Raw genomic sequence first — 24162 nt, forward strand, 5'->3', positions numbered from 1 at the left:
TGCTCTGCTCCCGCCACTGATCGCACTGTCAGAATGACACCGGACACCCACGAAGCTCCCTTCTAAACATGCGCCATTGGCTGTGAGGAACCTCCTCGCTGCACATGATTTGGGGGCTGGAATGACTGATTTACTACCCTTTAGACCACTGGCATTCAGGGCAGCCCTCCATCTCTGACCGTGTCCAGGGCTTCCTTCATCGTGTCAGTAGTTTGGTTTTTACTACTGTCAGTCATACAAGTCCTGGGTGGGGACTCAGGAATACTGTCACATTCACATGCAGAAGGATTCTTCATTGCTGTTTCTGTAACCATTTTGTTTTACCATTCAGAGTTGTTAGCACTGAGCTGAACCTCCAGGTTTGGCAGGACTGGTCTTGGACCAAAAGGTCTCAGCTGGGAACGACAACACTTACTCATTTTCATAGATGCTGCCTGGCCTGCTGAGTTCCTCCAGCATTTTGTGTGTGCTGTTTGGATTTCTAGCATCTGTAGTTTTTCTCTTGTGAAGTCCTTCTGGGCCTCTGTACTTCCTCAACGCTTCTTGCCCCTCCAACTATCTTTGTACCATCCATAAACTTGACCACAAAGCCATCAATTCCATCATCCAGGTCATTGACATATAATATAAAAAGAAGCGGACCCAACACAGATCCCTGTGGAACACCACTAGTCACCAGCAATCAACCAGTAAAGACTCCCTTTATTCCCACTCTTTGCCTCCTGCCAATCAGCCACTGCTTTATCCATGATAGAATCTTTCCTATAATACCATGAGCTTGTAAAACAGCTTCATGTCTGGTACCTTGTCCAAGGCCTTCTGAAAATCCAAGTACATAACGTCAACCAATTCTCCATTGTCTGTCCTATCTCTGTTCAAAAAATTCCAACAGACTTGTCATGCAAGATTTTCCCTCAAGGGAAGACAGCTCTCATTCTTGCACCAATTGCCTCAAACCTCTGCCCCCCACTAATCCTTGACCCTCTGCTGAGGACTGCCCCTCTCGATTTGCACACCTCAATCAGCCTCTTTTCCAAAGAAAACAACCTCAAGAGAAAATCTGCAGATGCTGGAAATCCAAGCAACACACACACAAAGTCCTGGAGGTACACAGCAGGCCAGGCAGCAACTATGGAAAAAAAAGTACCGTCAATGTTTTGGGCCAAGATCCCCCAGCATTTTGTGTGTTTTGCTCACCAATCTCTCCTCATGGCTTTGGTTTTCCAGTCCTTACAAAGACCCTGCACCTCTGTCGAATACCACACCTCTGCAGTAATGTAGTGACCAGACCAGTGCACTGTGCTGAAGCTTTGATCTGATCAGCTACCATTCTGTACCTTGGCCAATAAATGTAAATGTCCCTTCTGATTCCTGATCTACCAGATTTTCTCTGACCATCTCCCACCAACACCAGCCCCAGGTTTTGTTTCCCCACATTAGAGCAGGGTTAGGCCATTCAACCCATCGAGTCTGTTCCAGCATCCACCATGGCTGATTTATTATCCCTCTCAAACCCATTCTCCTGCCTTCTCCCCATAATTTTTGATGCTCAGATTAATCCAGAACTTATCAACCTTCACTGTAAGTATATCCAATGACTTGGCTTCCTCAGCCATCTGTGGCAATGAATGCCACAGATTCCCTCCCCTCTGCCTTAAGAAATGTATTCATCCCTGTTCTAAAGGGACGTCCTTCCACTTAGAGGCTGTTTCCTTTGGACCCAGGCTCCCCTATCTCCCCCACCCCACCATAGGAAACGTTCTCTCCACGTCCATCTTTTCAATATTGATGTGAGATCCCCTCATTCTTTTCAACTCCAGCGCGTGCATCAAACGTTCCTCCTACATGAACCCTTTCAAACTGGGGACACTTTACAGCAGCCAACTGCAGGCCTTTCGGATGTGGGAGGGAACCGGAACACCCTGGGAGAACGTTCAAACTCCACAAATTCCGAAGTCGAGATCGAACCTGGGATGCTGGAGTTAGGACTGCTTGGTTACAGCTCATTGATACTCATGGAGAACGAATGGACTGAAACCAAGCTCAGCTTGTGATCCACACCTTGGCCTCAGTGTGTGAAGTCCAGCCTTGTTCCCTCTCGTCCATCCCACACTTTTATCATACGACCTGCTGACTTGTTATCCCTCTCCCACCTCGCTGCATGGAACCTCAGGGAGACGCAAGTCCACTCAGGAACAGGATGAGGATGAAGACGAGCGAGGAGGGGAGTTGCAGCCGGAGCCAGATGCCTCTCACGCGGACGGTGTGGCGATGGAAGAGTGGGCAAGCATAGCTCGCTCGGGAAGAGGATCTCCGTGCACCGCGAAGAGTAAGTGGGGTGCTTTCATAAGTATCCAACCTATCCTCACAAGACATGTTCTCTAATCCAGGCAGCATCCCGGTAAATTTCATCTGCACCCTCTCTAAAGCTTCCACATCTTTCCTATAGGTGAATGGAACACAATTCTCCAAGTGTGGTGCTGTCACTGGTAAACCAATGCCCAGTGCATTCATGTGTCTGCTCTGGCTGAGACTAGTGCAGGTGCTGTTTGATGCTCAACGTGGACCCAGGGCAAGGGAATGACAAACTGAAGTGTGCACGTCCAAAATGAGGGGGAAAGATTTAAAAGGGAGCTGAGGGGCAAGTGGTGGCTATATGGAATGAGCTGTCAGAGGAAGTGGTAGAGATGGTTACAGTGAGAGCACAAAGATTTAACAGGGACCTGGGGGTGTTTTTCACACAGGGTGGTGGGTTTTGGGGATAAGCTGTCAGAGGAAGTGATAAAGGTGCTTACGATGAAAGGGGACTTAATAGGGACCTGGGGGGTATGTTTTTCACAAAGAGAGTGGTGGCTATAGGGAATGTCAGAAGACGTAATCGAGGCATAAAATACAGATGGACAGGTCCATCAACAAGGTGGGCTTAGACTAGAAGCCTATGAGCCAACGAGTTTTTCTCCCAAAGAGTGGTGGGTGCATGCAGCACACTTCCAGGGGTGGTGGCAGAGCAGATACACTAGGGACATTTAAGAGACTCTTAAATAGGCACATTGATGATCGAAAAATGATGGGTTATGTTGGAGTAGGTTTATAAAGGTCAGCACAACATGAGACCTTAAGATATAGAAACAGAATTAGTCCATTCAGCCCATCGAGCCTGTTCCACCATTCCATCATGGCTGGTTTATTATCTCTCTCAATACCTGACACCCTGAGTAACCAAGAACCTTTCACCCTCAGCTTTAAATGTACCCGATAACTTGGCCTCCACAGTCGTCTGGTCAGCGAATTCCAGATTCAGCACTGTCTGGCTAAAGAAATCCCTCCTCTCTTCTGTGGACATCCCTCCATTCTGAGGCTGCGCCTCCTGCTCCTAGACCCACCCACCATAGGAAATTTCCTCGCCACATTCACTCTGTAGGCCTTTCAATGTTCGGTATGTTTCAATGAGGTCGCCCCTCATTCTTCTGAACTACAGAGACTACAGACCCAGAGCCATCATACTTTTAACCCGATCATTCTCGTGAATCTCCTCTGGACCGTCTCCAATGGCAGCACGTTTCTTTAGACGAGGGGCCCCAAACTGCTCACCATTCTATGCGATCCCTCACTAGTGCCTTATAAAGCCTCCTTGCTCTGACAGTCCAGCCCGCTGGAAATGAATGCTGACGTTGCATTTGTTTTCCTGACTGCCGATTCAGCCCACAAGTTACCATTTGAGGAAACTGTTGTATGTTCTATTAAAAAGAAACTACTCAAGGCAAAAAGAATGACCCGGGCCAGGGTAAAGTGGGCAAACAGAACCAAGGAGGGTAGCTGGCGGATGAGCCCTCCACACTCCACTGGTTGAGACCGCTGTGCTGGGCCGGGCAGTGTCCGGGAGATGGGGGCTGTCCAATCCCAGGGGGTGACTTGGTGATAAGATGCCGGCACACGTGGACACAACTCTCCCGGACACGGCTTTGGACGAAAGGTCATCTACGCCATGGTCCTCCTCACCAAGCCCCCAGCGCATGGTGAATCTATTGCCCTCCTGACTTTCTGCTCCTAACGGCATCAATCAACTCCTGCTCAGATTGACAGGAAGCGGCTGAGTGTGGGATTATAATCACAGACTCGGGGAGAGGCGCTACATAGATGCAATTTCCTTCTCATCCCTCCTGTCTCTGTAAGCCCCTCCCGCTCTACAGCTCTGCTCATCTCTGTAACCCCCCAGGCCCCTACACCTCTCCCTGTTGATGTAATCTCCTCCAACCCCCAAAACCCTCCCTGTATCCACCCCCTTCAGCCACTATACCCCTCCCCGTCTCTGTAACTTCCTCCGGCTCCTAAATCCTTACCAGTCTCTGTAACCCCCTTTGGCCCCTACACCCTGTGCTCTCTCTGTAACCTCCCCCGGCCCCTACACGCCTCCCATCTCTGCATTTTAGTTACTCTACCACTCCTCATCCCCTCTCTTGGCCCATTAGCTTTCGTGGGGTTGAGGTGGAGGCGGCTTTGACCATGTTTCAAAGGGCAGCTGTCTGTCTGCAGCTGCTCGGGGTAGACTCACCTCTGAGTATCGCCCCGCATTCCTAGTCACTCCTCTGGGGTGGGGGGGGGGGTTGATGTCCCATTTGATGCGGGAATGACCAGCGCTGACCAAACACAGCGCTGTTGCAGCTTACCAGGAGGGTGAGTGTGTGACTCACGGTGTACTGTTCCTTGTTCCAGGTGAGACCCGTTCACCGTCCCGGGACACGGACCTCGGGACGCCGCCAATAGACACTCCGTTAGCAGCCCGAAAGAAGAAAGAGTTCCCTTCCTTCAGCCCGGGTTTGTCCCGACCCGTGATCAGCGGTGGCTGCACCAGGCAGGAGGAGCGAAGAGAGAGCAGGGCCTCGGCACAACTGTTCGAGGGTCCCGCTGGGGGCGCCGGAGAGGAGGAACGGTTGGCGGATCCCAGGAAGCAGGAAGGGCTCGAGGGTCTCGGAGAGGAGGGACGGCCAGAGGGTCCCAGAGGGGAGTTGGGAAAGTGGGGGGACTTTAGCATGAAAGGAATTAGCCTGGATGAGCAAGGATGTGGGACAGAAGAAAACGTTGTGAAGAATGAATTCGGGACTGAGGAAAACTCTGGGAGCGACGAAGCTGTTGGAATGGAAATCATTGGTAAAGTGGGGGTCACTGAGGAAGCGGGAGAGATTAGGAAGGAAGAAATTATGGATGAGTTGGGGGACTGTGAAGAGGGAGACAATGGGGAAGAGAAGGACATTTGGGAGAAGGGCGTTATAGATGAGTTGAGGGACAGTGAAGAGGGAGACAATGGGGAAGAGAAGGACATTCGGGAGAAGGGCATTATAGATGAGTTGAGGGACAGTGAAGAGGAAGACAATGGGGAAGAGAAGGACATTCAGGAGAAGGGAATTATAGATGAGTTGAGGGACAGTGAAGAGGAAGACAATGGGGAAGAGAAGGACATACGGGAGAAGGGCGTTATAGATCAGTTGAGGGACAGTGAAGAGGAAGACAATGGGGAAGAGAAGGACATTAGGGAGAAGGGAATTATAGATGAGTTGAGGGACAGTGAAGAGGAAGACAATGGGGAAGAGAAGGACATTCGGGAGAAGGGCGTTATAGATCAGTTGAGGGACAGTGAAGAGGAAGACAATGGGGAAGAGAAGGACATTAGGGAGAAGGGAATTATAGATGAGTTGAGGGACAGTGAAGAGGGAGACAATGGGGAAGAGAGGGATATTCGGGAGGAAGGGATCACTTGTGAGAAATGGGGCGTCGAGGGGGAGAGCAGAGTTGGGGAGAATGAGGACCATGGAGAGGAGAGGGATATTGGTGAGATGGGGGTCGTTGAGGCTGATATTGGTCAGATAGGATACCCTGAGGAGGGTGATATTGGTGATACGGAGGACGTTGAGGAAGGGGTCATTAGTGACATAGGTAACATTGGAGAGGAGGGGGTTCGGAGAGAGGGGGGTTTTGCGGAGATGAGGGTGGGAAAAGTGGCAAATACGAGGGAGCAAAGTGCTGGAGCTGAGGAAGACCCGGGAGAATGGGGAGACTTTGGGACAGAGGATGGCTTTGAAGAGGGATTTGGCCCGGGACTGGCGGCGACGGGCTGCAGGCGGGAGCGGAAGGAGATTTCAGGGGGAAGTTCGGGAGCCAGAGAGCAGCGGGAGTCGGCAAACTCTCAAAGATGCTTTCCCGATGTGGAAGAACGACCAGTGAGCTTGGGGCAGAGGTGTGATGCCGGGAAGGGAGTAAGCAAGCCCGGCCAGCGGGAGCGGAGAGACCGGGAGCCGGACCCGGAGCAGATCCTGATCTGGGGTCCTGAAGATTCGGCTAATGAGCCAGACTTTCACTGGATGGAGACAGGAAGAGGCGAAGAGGTCATCCCGGAACAGGGAGCGGATACCTCGGTGGGCAGCCTCAAGGTCACCGCCTCCCCCCGGAGCCCTGACGGCTCCGAAACGGGCGACAGGACAGGGGAACGGGCGGCGGAGAATACACCGTTCAGCGATAGAGGGGAGATCCAGGACCTGCGACATGGAGAGGCACAGCACCCCGAGCAACGGAGAACCATACCGCGCCAGGAGTTAGAGCCATGTGTGTGGGGAACGCAGGACCCAGAGCCCAAGCTGAGAGAAACACAGGCCACTGAGTGCGCTGTGGAGGCGAGGAATGGGAGGATATGGCCAGAAACGCAGGACAGTTATGTAGTTTCATACGTGTGGCCAGAGCCGCGGATAGAACCTGCGTCTGGTACTCAGTACGGGGAGCAGAGACCGGCAACACCGGGGGGAGAACGGGGAGAGGGAGGAGGGAGAGAGACTGCGTCAGGAACACAGGCCAGCGAGCTAACAATTCAGGACAAAGGGAATGCACAAGATACACAGGACAATAAGGAAACGGAGAGAAAACACGGCAAGGACACAAGACCAGAAACACAAAACATTGAGGCTGAGGTAAAAATGCAGGACAACCACCTTGTATGTAAGACAACCCAGGAGGCATTGGTAGAAACGCAGGTCTGTGTGGCTGTGCTGGAAATGCAGGACCTTGACGTTGTGGTAGATATGCAGGCCAGCAAGGCCGAGGTTGAAATAAAGGATAGTGAGGTTTCAGCAGAAACGCAGGACATTGAAGTTGTATTAGAAACACAGGATGGCAGGTTTGTGATAGATACACAGGGTGGTGTGGCTGTGGTAGAAATAGAAGACAGCAATTTTCGGGACAGAAACCCCGTGTCAGAAACTCTGGACAACGTGTCAGTGGCTGATGTGCCAGAAATCAAGGCCGTGGTGGGGACACAGAGCACAGACGTTTCTTTAGTATCACCGGGGAGTGAAATGCAGGATGGTGAATTTTTGGAAGAAACACAAGGCACTGAGTTTGTAGATGAAACAGATTACTGTGAGATAGTAGAAGAAATACAGGACAGTGAGGCTGTAACAAAAATGCAGAATGATGAGACTGTAAGAGAAACACAGGACGCTGAGGTTACAGAAGAAACACAGGATGGCGAGGCTGTAACTGACATACCAGGTGGCATTGTTGCAACAGAAATGCAGGATGTTGAGACTGTGACAGAAACACAGGATAGTGAGACTATAGCAGGAACACAGGGTGGTGAGAATGTAGAAGAAACACAAGATGCTGAGGCTATAACAGAAATGCAGTATGGCATGAATGCAACAAAAACACAGGATGATGAGGTTGTAGAAGAGACACGAGATGGTAGGTTTGCAATCAAAACACAGGACAGCAGGGCTGCAATAGAAACACAGGATGGTGAGGCAGTAACAGAAACGGAGATCACTGAAGCTGTAACCAAAATGCAGGATAGTGTGGTATTAACTGTAATGCAAGATGCTGATGCAGTAGCAGAAATGCAGGGTGGTGTGTTTGAAGAAGATACACAGGATGGTGAAGTTGTAATAGAAATGCAGGGCAGTAAGATTATAAAAGAAATACAGGATGATAAGGCTGTTAAAGAAATTCAGGTCAGAAAGGCTGTAACAGAACTGCAGGGTGGCGAGGTTGCAGAAGAAATGCAGGACAGTAAGGTTGTAACAGAAACACAGGATGGTCAGGCTGTAACAGAAACATGTAACGGTCAGGCTGTTACAGAAACATGGAATGGTCAGGCTGTTACAGGAACTCATAACAGTGAGCCTGTAACAGAAACACAGGATGGTCAGGATGTAGCAGGAATACAAAATAGTGAAGCTGTAACAGAAATACAGGATGGTCAGGCTGTACCAGGATCACAGAACAGTGAGGTTGTAACAGAAACACAGGACAGTGAGGCTATAACCAAACTGCAGGACAGTGAGCCTGTAACTGAAATACAGGACGGTCAGGCTGTAACAGGAACACAAGATGGTCAGGCTGTTACAGAAAAACAGGATGGTGGGATTGTAACAGAAAAACAGGGTGGTGGGGTTGTAACAGAAACGCTGGATGGTCAGGCTGTAACAGGAACTCAGAAAAGTAGGGCTGTAACAGAAACAGAGACCAGTGAGGTTGTAACAGAAACACGGGACTTTGAGGCTGTAACAGAAATGCAGGACAGCAAGGCTGTAACTGAAATGATGGATGGTGAGGCTATAACCAAAATGCAGGACAGTCAGATTGCAACAGAAATGCAGGATGTTCAGGCTGTAACAGAAACACAGGTTGGTCAGGCTGTAGCAGGAACCCAGAACAGTCAGGTTGTAACAGAAACACAGAGTGTTCGGGCTGTAACAGGAACACAAGATGGTCAGGCTGTAACAGCAACACAGAACAATGAGGTTGTAACAGAAACAGAGGAAGGTCAGGCTGTAATAGGAACACAGAACAGAGAGGCTGTAACAGCAACACAGAATGGTGAGGCTGTAACAGAAACACAGGACAGCCAGGCTGTAATAGGAATGCAGAACAGAGAGGCTGTAACAGAAACACAGGACAGCAAGGCTGTAACTGAAATGATGGATGGTGAGGCTATAACCAAAATGCAGGACAGTCAGATTGCAACAGAAATGCAGGATGTTCAGGCTGTAACAGAAACACAGGTTGGTCAGGCTGTAGCAGGAACCCAGAACAGTCAGGTTGTAACAGAAACACAGAGTGCTCGGGCTGTAACAGGAAGACAAGATGGTCAGGCTGTAACAGGAACACAGAACAATGAGGTTGTAACAGAAACAGAGGAAGGTCAGGCTGTAACAGCAACACAGAATGGTGAGGCTGTAACAGAAACACAGGACAGCCAGGCTGTAATAGAAATGCAGAACAGAGAGGCTGTAACAGAAACACAGGACAGCAAGGCTGTAACTGAAATGATGGATGGTGAGGCTATAACCAAAATGCAGGACAGTCAGATTGCAACAGAAATGCAGGATGTTCAGGCTGTAACAGAAACGCAGGTTGGTCAGGCTGTAGCAGGAACCCAGAACAGTCAGGTTGTAACAGAAACACAGAGTGTTCGGGCTGTAACAGGAACACAAGATGGTCAGGCTGTAACAGGAACACAGAACAGAGAGGCTGTAACAGCAACACAGAATGGTGAGGCTGTAACAGAAACACAGGACAGCCAGGCTGTAATAGGAATGCAGAACAGAGAGGCTGTAACAGAAACACAGGACGTTGAGGCTGTAACAGAAATGCAGGACGTTGAGGCTGTAACAAAAAAGCAGGATGGTCAGGCTGCAACAGGAACACAGAACAGTAAGTCTGTAATGGAAACACAGGACAGTCAGGCTGTAACAGAAACACAGGACTTTGAGGCTGTAACCAAAAAGCAGGATGGTCAGGCTGCAACAGGAACACAGAACAGTAAGTCTGTAATGGAAACACAGGACAGTCAGGCTGTAACAGGAATGCAGAACAATGAGACTGTAACAGAAACACAGGATGGCCAGTCTATAAAAGAAACACAGAACAGTCAGGCTGTAACAGGAATACAGAACAATGAGACTGTAACAGAAACGCAGGATGGCCAGTCTATAAAAGAAACACAGAACAGTAAGTCTGTAACGGAAACACAGGACACTCAGGCTGTAACAGAAACACAGGACGTAGAAGCTGTAACAGGAACGCAGGATGTTGAGGCTGTAACAAGAACACAGAACAGTCAGGCTGTAACAAGAATGCAGAACAATGAGGCTGTAACAGAAACGCAGGTTGGCCAGTCTATAAAAGAAACACAGGACAGTCAGGCTGCAGCAGGAACACAGAACAGTAAGTCTGTAACGGAAACACAGGACACTCAGGCTGTAACAGAAACACAGGACGTTGAAGCTGTAACAGGAATGCAGGACGTTGAGGCTGTAACAAGAACACAGGGCAGTCAGGCTGTAACAGGAATGCAGAACAATGAGGCTGTAACAGAAACACAGGATGGCCAGTCTATAAAAGAAACACAGAACAGTCAGGCTGTAACACGAACGCAGAACAGTAAGGCTGTAACAGAAACACAGGACAGTCAGGCTGCAACAGGAACACAGAACAGTGAGATTGTAACAGAAACACAGGACAGTCAGGCTGTAACACGAACGCAGAACAGTAAGGCTGTAACAGAAACATGGGACGTTGAAGCTGTAACAGGAATGCAGGATGTACAGACTGTAACAAGGGCACAGGACAGTCAGGCTGTAACAGAAACACAAGATGCTCAGGATATAACTGGAATGCAGAACTGTGAAGCTATAACAGATATACAGGATAGTGAGGCTGTAAAAGAAACACAGAATGGTCGGACTGTAATAGGAACACAGAACAGTGAGGCTGTAACTGAAACACAGAATGGTCAGGCTGTAACAGAAACACAGGACAGTCAGGCTGTAACAGAAACACAGGACAGTCAGGCTGTAACAGAAACACAAGACAGTCAGGCTGCAACAGGAACACAGGGCAGTCAGGCTGTAACAGGAACACAGGGCAGTCAGGCTGTAACAGGAACACAAGACAGTCAGGCTGTAACAGGAACGCAGGATGGTCAGGCTGTAACAGAAACACAAGACAGTCAGGTTGTAACAGGAACACAAGACGGTCAGGCTGTAACAGAAATGCAGGATGGCCATGCTATAAATGAAACACAGAAGAGTCAGGCTGTAACAGGAATGCAGAACAGTGAGGCTGTAACAGAAACACAGGACAGTCAGGCTGTAACAGAAACACAGGACGGTCAGGATGCAACAGAAACACAGAATGGCGAGGCTGTAACAGAAACAGAGGACAGTAAGGCTGTAACAGGAACGTTGGATGGTCAGGCCATAACAGGAACACAGAACAATCAGGCTGTAACAGCAACACAGGACAGTCAGGCTGTAACAGAAACACAGGAAAGTCAGGCTGTAACAGAAACACAGGATGGTCAGGCTGTAACAGGAACACAGAAAGATCAGGCTGTAACAGAAACACAGGATGCTCAGGCTGTAACAGAAACACAGGATGCTCAGGCTGTAACAGGAACACAGGACAGTCAGGCTGTAACAGAAACACAGGACAGTCAGGCTGTAACAGGAACACAGAAAGATCAGGCTGCAACAGAAACACAGGATGGTCAGGCTGTAACAGGAACACAGGACAGTCAGGCTGTAACAGAAACACAGGACGGTCAGACTGTAACAGGAACACAGGACGGTCAGGCTGTAACAGAAACAGATGATGCAGAGAGAGAGGTGGGGACTAGTACGGGTACACAGGACAGCTGGCCAGTGCTGGAACCACAGGCATGGCTGCACAGTTCAGAAGTACAGAGCAGTGATGGAGGATCACAGGGTGAACACAGTGCTCAAATAGAGCAAGGTTCCAGGAGACAGGAAAGAGCAACAGATCAGCAGGCAGTGAAATTCCGGGATGGCTCCCTCACCCCTGTAGAGGGTCTCTGGCACGTGCCAGATCCAGACTCGGCTGATCCGGAGAAGCTGATCCAACCTGTTGTTGTTGGAGACTCCGCGCTTCCCCCTGTCCACAGTGCGGAGCAGGGATGCAGTGACGGCGCAGCGCAGCTGGAGACACCAGGAGTCCGGACAATGGAGCTACCCGGGGAAACTCTGGGTGGAGCAGAAGTTCCCAGGAGGAGGGAAGTCCATCCAGAGATGGGGTATGTACTGAGAAGTCACCATGAGCCCCACAATCTTGTTCCCCCATGACCCTGATCTTCAACCCATCTCACCATATGGCCCCACCCAAAAACATCATCACCGCAGCAGCATAGCCCCAGAGACCAGGGTTTGATCCCGATCTCCGGTTCTGTCTGTGTGGAGTTTGCACATTCTCACCGTGGCAGTGTGGGTTTCCCCCGGTGTTCCGGTTCTCTCCCTCATCCTATCAACATTCAGGTTGGTGGGTTAGTTGTCCAATGTAAGATATCACCAGTGTGAGGGTGTGGGAAGAGTCTGGTGGGAGTTGATGGGAATGTGTGGGGGGGGGGGATAAAATGGGATCCACGTAGGACTGATGTCAGTGGGTGGTTGCTGGTCAGTACAGACGGTGGGCCGAAGGGCCTGGTTCCCTGCTGAATGAACAGAGGATCGGAGCTGAGGAAGAAGGTAATTCCTGCTGGAGGGAGCACAAGGAGGAGAGGGGGAAGGAGGGAGCATTCTTTTGGAGACAGTAAATAACAGATTGGTGTAACTGTGCACACAGCCCCAGTCAATAAGCAACACAGACATCTGTACCCTGGTCATGAGGAACAGAAACAGACCTTCACATCTATGCTCATTGCCTGTAGTTTCTACGATGACAGGCATCCCGTGCGGGAACAGTTTCTAAAGTGGAAAAACCATCGCACTGGGCCAGTTCCTTCCTTTCCACCCGGGAAGTCTGGGCCCAGTGGTACGAGTAGGTTTCACAGCGAGGGTATTCATTCGCTGCAGTGGGTGACTGAGGCTTTTTCCACTTGTCACCTCAGTTCAATCCCTCTCCTCAACTTCCCCCTCACCTGTCACCTTCCAACTTCTCACTTCACTCCCCACTTCCCCCACCAACCCACCTTCCCCCTCACCTGTCACCCTCCAGTTTCTCACAATACTCCCCACTTCCTCCACCTACCCACCTTCCCCCTCACCTGGTCTCACCTGTCACCTTCCAACTTCTCACAATACTCCCCACTTCCCCCACCAACCCACCTTCCCCCTCACCTGTCACCTTCCAACTTCTCACTTCACTCCCCACTCCCCCCACCTACCCACCTTCCCCCTCACCTGGTCTCACCTGTCACCTTCCAACTTCTCACTTCACTCCCCACTTCCCCCACCAACCCACCTTCCCCCTCACCTGGTCTCACCTGTCACCTTCCAACTTCTCACAATACTCCCCACTTCCCCCACCAACCCACCTTTCCCCTCACCTGTCACCCTCCAGCTTCTCACAATACTCCCCACTTCCCCCACCAACCCACCTTTCCCCTCACCTGTCACCCTCCAGTTTCTCACTTCACTCCCCATTTCCCCCACCTTCCCCCTCACCTGTCACCTTCCAGTTTCTCACAATACTCCCCACTTCCCCCACCAACCCACCTTCCCCCTCACCTGTCACCTTCCAGTTTCTCACAATACTCCCCACTTCCCCCACCAACCCACCTTCCCCCTCACCTGTCACCTTCCAGTTTCTCACAATACTCCCCACTTCCCCCACCAACCCACCTTCCCCCTCACCTGTCACCCTCCAACTTCTCACTTCACTCCCCACTTCCCCCACCAACCCACCTTCCCCCTCACCTGTCACCCTCCAACTTCTCACTTCACTCCCCACTTCCTCCACCTACCCACCTTCCCCCTCACCTGGTCTCACCTGTCACCTTCCAACTTCTCACTTCACTCCCCACTTCCCCCACCAACCCACTTTCCCCCTCACCTGTCACCTTCCAGTTTCTCACAATACTCCCCACTTCCTCCACCTACCCACCTTCCCCCTCACCTGGTCTCACCTGTCACCTTCCAACTTACTTCACTCCCCACTTCCCCCACCAACCCACTTTCCCCCTCACCTGTCACCCTCCAACTTCTCACTTCACTCCCCACTTCCTCCACCTACCCACCTTCCCCCTCACCTGGTCTCACCTGTCACCTTCCAACTTCTCACTTCACTCCCCACTCCCCCCACCTACCCACCTTCCCCCTCACCTGTCACCTTCCAACTTCTCACTTCACTCCCCACTTCCCCCACCAACCCACTTTCCCCCTCACCTGGTCTCACCTGTCACCTCCCAGCTTGTATTCTTCCCGCCCACATTCTAATTCCGGCTTCTGCCCCCTTCCTTTCCGGTCCTGATGAAGGTCTCGGTCTGAAGCGTCGGCTGTTTATTCATCTCCATAGATGCTGCCTGACCTGCTGAGTTCCTCCAGCGTTTTGTGAGTGTTGTTCTGTACTCATCGCCTCAGGGTCCCTATACCCTGAGGGCAGATGGAGACAAACAGTAAGTCGGCCCTGCCTGAGGGGCAGTGAACATTAGAGGCCCAGTCACAGGCCCTTCAGCCCCTCATGCAATGATAACCATAAAACTAATCGGATTTCTATCTGTCCATTCCCTGGAAACAAGGGAGAGTGCACAACAGGAAATCTGCCAGAGGAACTCAGTGGATTGAGAAGCATCGATGGGGGAGGGAGGGTGGGTCGGGGAAGCAATGATGATGCTTCAGCTGGAAATCCTGCACCAGTTCTCAATTCCTTCAGCAGGATGTTGCTCTCTCCATTCCCTGTCTGTTCGTGTGCCTCGCTAAATGGCTCTGAAACACCTCTGTCATATCATTAGTCGGGATTGAGTTCAAGAGCCATGAAGTAATGTTGTAACTCTATAAAACCCTGGTCAGACCACACTTGTTCAGTTCCGGTCGCCTCGTTATAGGAAGGATGTGAATGCTTTAGAGCAGAACTTGGAAAACGGAATAGATAGATTTCATAACTACACAGGATCCTCTGTCATTCCATAAAATCACACCTAGTTCCTGCCTGCTCCTTGGGTCTGCATGCCTTGGAGTTTAAAAGAATAAGGGACAACTCTCCTGAAACTTGTCAGACCCGGAGGGGACATGACAGGGGAGATGTGGAGACGTTTCTCCCAGTGGCAGAGTCTCCATGGACTGTCAGCCCATTCGTACCAGGAGTATGGGTGCAGACCAAATTGACAGCATTGTCAGATAGGGCCTGTTTCTGTACTCTGAAGTGCACCCCAGCAAGATGACTTCTTCCTAACTTGTTGCTAGGATCACAGAAATATGCTCTTCAACCTGTCACGTCAATGATGAAAAGGGCTGCGTCCCACAGCAGTGATGGAGTAGGAAAGGCGACCCTCCTGGCCTCTCACTGATCCGATTCCAATCCCTCTCTGTTCAAGGCTAGGTTTAATTGTCATTCAAATATACACATGTATACAGCTAAATGAAAAATCCTTCCTTTAGGATCACGGTGCAAAACACAGTACTGTCAGTCACACGCAGTGCAAAACACAAATAGCACATATAATTATGACAGCAATAAGCATACAGTCACACAAAAAATGTAATCTAGCCCAAGTCCCTAGGTGTCTTATCCTGTGGATTGATGGTGCATGGATGTTGTCGGCAGGACAAGCCCCCAGCAGTCTGACCATCTCGAGCTGGAGCAGCCGCAGACAAGCACAATCTGGCTGAGGGAACACTGGACGGCAGTGCCAACTTGAGGGGTCAGTCCCCCATGCAGCACTACTGTGTCACACTGCTTCCAGCATCTCCTACCCTGCGACATGAGGGTCCAGTCACTCTACAACCAAGGCCACACAGCACCCCCACCCTCAGCCTCGCCAATGAACCGGAGAACCAGACTTGCAGTATTCTACACTAACAATGTCCAAACAGATTCTTCCATAGTTGCCATCTAAACATCTCCACCTCACATTATTCCTATGTCCTCTGGTCTTAGACTCCCCACACACCAGCATGGGGAAAAGATTCTTATTATCAATCTAGGTCTCTCATAACTTTTACATCTCTATACGGCAATACCTCAGCCTCTTTGACTCTGAGGAAAACGGGCCTAGCCTCTCCAGTTTCCCCATAAATGAAGAGCCACCCAGTTAATACCCTAGTGAACTACCTGGTGAATGTTCAATCGTTAGGTATTAATATTGAAGTAGTAAAATGGATTCAACAGTGGCTGGATGGGAGATGCCAGAGAGTAGTGGTGGATAACTGTTTGTCAGGTTGGAGGCCGGTGACTAGTGGCGTGCCTCAGGGGTCTGTATTGGGTCCAATGTTGTTTGTCATACACATTAATGATCTGGATGATGGGGTGGTAAATTGGATTAGTAAGTATGCAGATGATACTAAGGTAGGTGACATTGTGGATAATGAAGTAGGTTTTCAAAGCTTGCAGAGATTTAGGCCAGTTAGAAGAGTGGGCTGAACGATGGCAGATGGAGTTTAATGCTGATAAGTGTGAGGTGCTACATTTTGGTAGGAATAATCCAAATAGGACATACATTGTAAATGGTAGGGCATTGAAGAATGCAGTAGAACAGAGTGATCTAGGAATAATGGTGCATAGTTCCCTGAAGGCGGAATCTCATGTGGATAGGGTGGTGAAGAAAGCTTTTGGTATGCTGGCCTTTATAAATCAGAGCATTGAGTATAGGAGTTGGGATGTAATGATAAAATTGTACAAGGCATTGGTAAGGCCGAATTTGGAGTATTGTGTATAGTTCTGGTCACTGAATTATACGAAAGATGTCAACAAAATAGAGAGAGTACAGAGAAGATTTACTAGAATGTTACCTGGGTTTCAGCACCTAAGTTACAGAGAAAGGTTGAACAAGTTAGGTCTTTATTCTTTGGAGCATAGAAGGTTGAGGGGGGACTTGATAGAGGCATTTAAAATTATGAGGGGGATAAATAGAGTTGACGTTGATAGGCTTTTTCCATTGAGAGTAGGGGAAATTCAAACGAGGACATGAGTTCAGACTTAGGGGACAAAAGTTTAAGGGTAACACGAGGGGGAATTTCTGTACTCAGAGAGTGGTAGCTCTGTGGAATGAGCTTCTAGTAGAAGTGGTAGAGGCAGGTTCGGTATTGACATTTAAAGCAAAAATGGATAGTTATATTGACAGGAAAGGAATGGAGGGTTATTGGCTGAGTCAGTGGGACTAGGTGAGAGTAAGCATTTGGCACGGAATAGGAGGGCCGAGATGGCCTGTTTCCGTGCTGTAATTGTTATATGGTTATACCTCTGCACCCTTTCCAATGCAAGTCACCTCATTCCTGTAGTGTGGTGACTAGTACTGCAGAGGCTATTTCACATGATGTAGCCTGACCTAATGTTACGTGTCTCAGTCCTGGGTTCATCATCATGATCTTCTTCTTGTAAAGTTTAATGGTGGTTGGCAGACTAACATAAGGTGAATTACCACCACCAACTGAAGTGGGGTGTGAAGCAGAAACAGGAATTATACCCACCAAATCCACCCCCAACTCAAATAATATCAAAGACTCTCTTTTTAGAGAGTCCCATGCTCATTTATGCACATTCTGATGGCAGTGACAGGCGTATCTGAACAGGGATATGACCAGTGACAGGCGTATCTGAACAGCGTCACGGCCACTGACAGGTGTATCTGAACAGGGATATGACCAGTGACAGGCGTATCTGAACAGGGACACAGCCACTGACAGGTGTATCGGAACAGGGACACAGCCACTGACAGGTGTATCGGAACAGGGACACGGCTAGTGACGGGTGTATCGGAACAGGGACACGGCCAGTGACGGGTGTATCTGAACAGGGTCACGGCTAGTGACAGGTGTATCGGAACAGGGACACGGCCAGTGACGGGTGTATCTGAACAGGGACACGGCCAGTGACAGGTGTATCGGAACAGGGTCACGGCCAGAGACAGGTGTATCTGAACAGGGTTATGGCCAGTGACAGGTGTATCTGAACAGGGTTATGGCCAGTGACAGGTGTATCGGAACAGGGACACAGCCACTGACAGGTGTATCGGAACAGGGACACGACCAGTGACAGGTGTATCGGAACAGGGACACGACCAGTGACAGGTGTATCGGAACAGGGACACGGCCAGTGACAGGTGTATCGGAACAGGGACACGGCCAGTGACAGGTGTATCGGAACAGGGACACGACCAGTGACAGGTGTATCGGAACAGGGACACGGCCAGTGACAGGTGTATCGGAACAGGGACACGGCCAGTGACAGGTGTATCTGAACAGGGACACGGCCAGTGACAGGTGTATTGGAACAGGGACACGGCCAGTGACAGGTGTATCTGAACAGGGTTATGGCCAGTGACAGGTGTATCGGAACAGGGACACAGCCAGTGACAGGGGTATCGGAACAGGGACACAGCCAGTGACAGGGGTATCTGAACAGGGATAGGACCAGTGACAGGCGTATCTGAACAGGGACACGGCAAGTGTCAGGTGTATCTGAACAGGGACACGGCAAGTGTCAGGTGTATCTGAACAGGGACACGGCAAGTGTCAGGTGTATCTGAACAGGGACACGGCAAGTGTCAGGTGTATCTGAACAGGGACACGGCCAGTGACAGGTGTATCTGAACAGGGATACGGCCAGTGACAGGTGTATCTGAACAGGGATACGGCCAGTGACAGGTGTATCTGAACAGGGATACGGCCAGTGACAGGTGTATCTGAACAGGGTCACGGCCAGTGACAGGTGTATCGGAACAGGGACACGGCCAGAGACAGGTGTATCGGAACAGGGACACGGCCAGAGACAGGTGTATCGGAACAGGGACACGGCCAGAGACAGGTGTATCGGAACAGGGACACGGCCAGTGACAGGTGTATCGGAACAGGGACACGGCCAGTGACAGGTGTATCGGAACAGGGACACGGCCAGTGACAGGTGTATCGGAACAGGGTCACGGCCAGTGACAGGTGTATCTGAACAGGGACACGGCCAGTGACAGGTGTATCTGAACAGGGACACGGCCAGTGACAGGTGTATCTGAACAGGGTTATGGCCAGTGACAGGTGTATCAGAACAGGGACAGGGCCAGTGACAGGTGTATCTGAACAGGGTTATGGCCAGTGACAGGTGTATCAGAACAGGGACAGGGCCAGAGACAGGTGTATCTGAACAGGGACACGGCCAGTGACAGGTGTATCGGAACAGGGTTATGGCCAGTGACAGGTGTATCGGAACAGGGACGCGGCCAGTGACAGGTGTATCGGAACAGGGATGCGGCCACTGACAGGTGTATCTGAACAGGGTCGCGGCCACTGACAGGCGTATCGGAACAGGGATGCGGCCAGTGACAGGTGTATCTGAACAGGGATGCGACCAGTGACAGGTGTATCTGAACAGGGATGCGACCAGTGACAGGTGTATCTGAACAGGGTCACGGCCAGTGACAGGTGTATCTGAACAGGGATATGACCAGTGACAGGCGTATCGGAACAGGGACACGGCCAGTGACAGGTGTATCGGAACAGGGACACGGCCAGAGACAGGTGTATCGGAACAGGGACGCGGCCAGTGACAGGTGTATCTGAACAGGGATATGGCCACTGACAGGTGTATCGGAACAGGGACACGGCCAGAGACAGGTGTATTGGAACAGGGACACGGCCAGTGACAGGTGTATCGGAACAGGGACACGGCCAGTGACAGGTGTATCGGAACAGGGACGCGGCCAGTGACAGGTGTATCTGAACAGGGTTATGGCCAGTGACAGGCGTATCTGAACAGAGTCACGGCCAGTGACAGGTGTATCAGTGACAAGTGTGGATATGTAGTCAGAGGCTTTTTCCCCAAGGCTGACATGGCTAACACGAGAAGGCACAGGTTTAAGGTGCTGGTGAGTAGGTACAGAGGAGATTTCAGGGGTGCGTTTTTTACTCAGAGTGATGAGTGTGTGGAATGGGCTGCTGGTGGCGGTGGTGGTGGCGGATATGATCTGGTCTTTTAAGAGACTCCTGGATGGGTACATGGAGCTTAAAACAATAGAAGGCTATGGGTGACCCTAGGTAATTTCCAAAGTAAGGAAACGTTCGGCACAACAATGTGGGCCGAGGGGCCTGTATTTTCCTTAAGTTTTCTATGCTTCTGTGTTCTATGTTCTGACAGTAACTGCACCCATTTTTCTTCCCTCACACACAACATCAGGCACACTGCCAGTGTCTTCCAAAGTGAAGATTAATGCTAAATACTCATTTAGTTAATTTGCCATCTCCTTGTCCCCGCTACTATTTCTCCAGCCTCATTTTCTAGTGATCTTATATCCACTCTCATCTCTCTTTTATTTTTATATATTTGAAAAAACTTTTACTATTCACTTTGATATTATTTGCTAGCTTGCTTTCATATTTCATTTTTTCCTTCCTAATGATTCTTTTAGTTGCTCTCTGTAGGTTTTCCTACAGGGTCGGTGATCATCGGCAGAACCCGAAAGGATTAGCGTCTTCTCCAGCTTGCACAGAATGTCACCGCTCCTGAAGAAGGCACAGAAGAGGCTCTACACAGAGTACAGATGCCCCAACGCACCACCCCCAAACGAAAGGGCGTCGTCAAGGATCCATTGACCTTTCTCAGGCACTCCACAGACACGGGCGCCAACACGCGGTCAGATTGCCGAGGAGAGGAAGTCATGATCCACCGTGTTAAACGTCTTCTCCTGATCGAGAGAGAGAATGGCGACTGACGGGCCGGACTCGCCGGTCAGATCCCGGACAAGTGGACGATGTCCTGGACCACGTCGGACTGGTCTGAGCGGATCATTCGGACAGCATGGAACCCAGTCGACTGGCCATTGGCCGAGCAAAGACCTTACAGCCGGCGCTCGCTTCACACCGAACAGTTGCGGATCTGGCGTAGGGTCTCAGGGAGCGGCGCTTCAGCCGCCGGAGATATCCTTTCCCTTCCCGTCACTCTGGGCTCCGACTGCACCATCCCCTGCTTGCCCGGGGGTGCCAACCCCCCAGATGTTCTTCGGGAGCTGGTTCCAAACAGCACCTATCCCCCCGGGCGATCCCCACCGTACCGTTCTGCGATGCGCGGAGACGGTTCCTGTACTGTACACGTTCCACCCTCTTGCCCTCCCCGTCGTGTGGTCTGTCTTACCCTCAGCGGTGAGAGAGGCCCCCAGTAGAAGTTTCTCTATGCGGGGGTATTTCCCCTGTGCATTGGGACCTGGGGTGGACCAGGGCAGTACCGTGGGATAGATCCCTGTGCAGGTTCTCTGATACCCCGTCCACCTGCCCTTCCTGTGGACGGGAGGAGTCAGGTACCATGTCTATGTAAGACCAGAAATCATAGAAGAGTCCGGCCATTCAGCCCATCCAGTTTGCTCCGTCATTTGATCCTTGCTTCCTCAGCACTACCAGCCCTCCACGATCATCGTATCGTCCCCAGACTTGGTCACAAAACCATCAATTCCTTCATCCAAACATCGACACGCAACGTGAAAAGAATCGGTCCAACACCGACCACTCTGGAACACCACGAGTCACCGGCAGCCAACCAGCCACAGCTTTATCCATGCTAGAATCTTCCCGGTCATACCATGGGCTTTTATCATGCTAAGAAGCCTCGTGTGCGATGACCTGTTAAAGATGTTCTGAAAATCTAAGTTCACAACATCCACCAATTCTCCATTGTCTATCCTGCTTGTTATTTCTTCAAAAGAACTCCAACAGATTTGTCAGGCAGGATTTTCATGCTGACCACGGCTTATTTTGCCATGAGCTCCAAATACCCCCAAACCTCATCCTTAACTACCGACTCCAACATCTCCTCAACCACTGAGGTCAGACTAACTGGCCTATAGCATCTTTTCTTCCGCTCTCTCCTTTTGGGAAAGTGGAGTGACTGTTGCAATTTTCCAGTCCTCCAGAACCGTGCCAGATCCAATTGATTCTGGAAAGGTCATTACTACTGCCTCCCTAATTCTTCAGACACCTCCTTCATAACCCCGGGGTTAAACCCCATCTGGTCCAGATGACTTCTCTACCTTCAGACCTTTCAGTTTCCCAACAACCTTCTCTCTAGTTCTGGCAATGCCACACACACCATGACCCGACACGCAGAACTTTCACCATACTGCTAATGTCTTCCACAGTGACGGCCGATGCAAAATACACCAGTTCGTTATCCCGCATTAACCCCCTACCTTAACCCCTCTGCTCTACAAGGCCATCTTGTAGGCAAATTCCCCATCCTGGAATCCGGCACCAGCGTGAAAACCTGCCTATTGAAACCCTCCATGACTATGGTAACATTGCTCTTTCTATCTCTATAACTGGTAGACCACATCTTTACTACTGTTGGGGTCTGTATACAACTCCATCAGGATCTTTTACCGTCGCCGTTCCTTAGTTCTAACCACAATGATTCAACACATTCCGACCCTATGTCGTCTCTTTCCTAATGACTTGATTTCATTTTTATAAAAAGAAGCAAGCCCCCCCCCCTTTTGATACAATGTGTGTCCTTGGACGTTAAGCTCCCAACTATAATCTTCTTTCAGTCATGATTCAGAGAGCACTCAGTATGTCTCAGAAGGGCCTGAGGAATTCCACAGTCAACCAGGGCCTTGTCTCCCCGTTGCTGATCAGTTCCTCCGGCGATATGGGGGAGTCCATCTCCGGTCAGCTTCAGAGCTGACTTTTCGCAGCTCTTCCCGCAGCAGCCATCCTCTACCAAAAGCTCTGTGCGCACCCTCCGTTTCTCCTGAGTGTAAAAGAAGGATGAGAATTGGTCCAGATCTTGTTCAATGCTTCACCGCGGGACGCCCCGAGCTGCAGGTCCCTCAGCGTCAAGCGGCTCCATCTCAACCCGCTCGATCTGGGTCCCGGGAAAAACTCAGCCGGTTGAGTCGCGAATCTTCTCCTCTTCCCACCGTCCTGGAGAAGGATGGAGATTCCGCCCGCGTCGACCAGATCCCCAGATCCACAGCTATATCGACGCCCGTCTGCTCTCAGGACCAGAGCGGTCTCCCTCCTCGCGGGTATAGTTGAAATCACCCCCGAGGACAACACCCTCACGGAACAAGCGCGCTCAGAGGACGGTGAGACGCAGAAGGCGGCCCGGCTCCAACTCGTTTACATTCAATATCTCCGGCTGGCAGTTTGGGGCCAACAATATCACCACTCTGCTCGAACTGGAGCCAGATGGGTTCGCCTCCCAGAAAGGTATGCGATTCCTGCTGGAGGCTCAGCACACGTCTCTGATCGCTGAGGACCGAGAGATGATGGAGCCTGTCACCATTGATATACTGCGGCTTCCATGATTGTGCTACATCTTCTTGCCAACGCCTGGCTAGCGGGAGCAGGCCTCCTTACCCTGAGCCTTTCCACCCCTAACAGGGCTTTCAGCAACACCCTGCAACAGAGTCGCTCCGTTTCGCATCCCTGCCCTTCTCCACAGACTACAATCCGAGAGACCGCTCCCACAGCCCGTCAGAAGTAATCCCCGTTCGCCAGCGTCAATTCCCCCCACCCCACCCCGGTGAACACGCACCTCTGCGCCCGAGGACAAATCATCGATTGGGTACCCACCACATCAGAGGACGGATCCCCGCAGAGAGTGGTGTCTGTCCGTGAGTGATGGGACCTTCCTCCTGCTTCGGGGAGGCGTTTCCCGAGCTTGCAGCCTTTCGCGGGGATAGATCTTTCCTCTCCTTGTCTCTTCTCTGATTTCGGAGGACCTCGCTGACGGCTTCTCCGGGGCCGCGCTGAGACACGGAGATATCCGTACCCAACGGGAGCATCTGGCTTCTCCTGCAGCCTCCGGCCCGTTACCTCATCCCACCCCTCTACAGGGTCAGGGGGAGAGCGGACGAAAGGGCAAAGGCGGGGAGCCCTGCGATCTCTGTTTTGCCGCCACGGGGGAGTTAGCGGCCTGGTGTTTACGAATCTGCCCAAACTCCTTGCAGGCGTGGCACCGCGGCCGTCCCGCAGCCCTGATCCGTGCTACACAGGAAAGCATCACTCAATATCCCCCGGCCAGTCCCGCTCCACGAACACGTGCCCAGAAGCACCTGCAGCTGGCCTGAGCGACAGCAGGGTGACGGGTGACGGGGACCCCACCCTATGAGCGCGGAGGTCACTTTGTGGAGGTGAAGGTGCACGTTATAGAACGAAGACCCCTTTCACTTTTACCCCCTGCTCAGGGCCAGGGACACCTCTCTAGCGGACCGGAGATAGTAAATTGGTGCATCTTACCGATCCC

At 51.0% G+C, this 24162-nt stretch overlaps 1 protein-coding gene across 1 annotated transcript in view; it reads left to right on the forward strand.

Annotated features, from left to right (window-relative positions):
- LOC132401651 (uro-adherence factor A-like) overlaps positions 1 to 24162 on the forward strand; it is a 30063-nt gene that overhangs the window by 1088 nt on the left and 4813 nt on the right. The window contains exons 2-3 of the mRNA XM_059983674.1: positions 2174 to 2329; positions 4714 to 12079. Coding sequence (XP_059839657.1) covers positions 2272 to 2329; positions 4714 to 12079 — 7424 coding nt within the window. The 5' untranslated portion in view covers positions 2174 to 2271. The remainder of the gene's footprint in view (positions 1 to 2173; positions 2330 to 4713; positions 12080 to 24162) is intronic.

Source organism: Hypanus sabinus, chromosome 11 (assembly GCF_030144855.1).
Source record: "Hypanus sabinus isolate sHypSab1 chromosome 11, sHypSab1.hap1, whole genome shotgun sequence".
Taxonomy (NCBI): domain Eukaryota; kingdom Metazoa; phylum Chordata; class Chondrichthyes; order Myliobatiformes; family Dasyatidae; genus Hypanus; species Hypanus sabinus.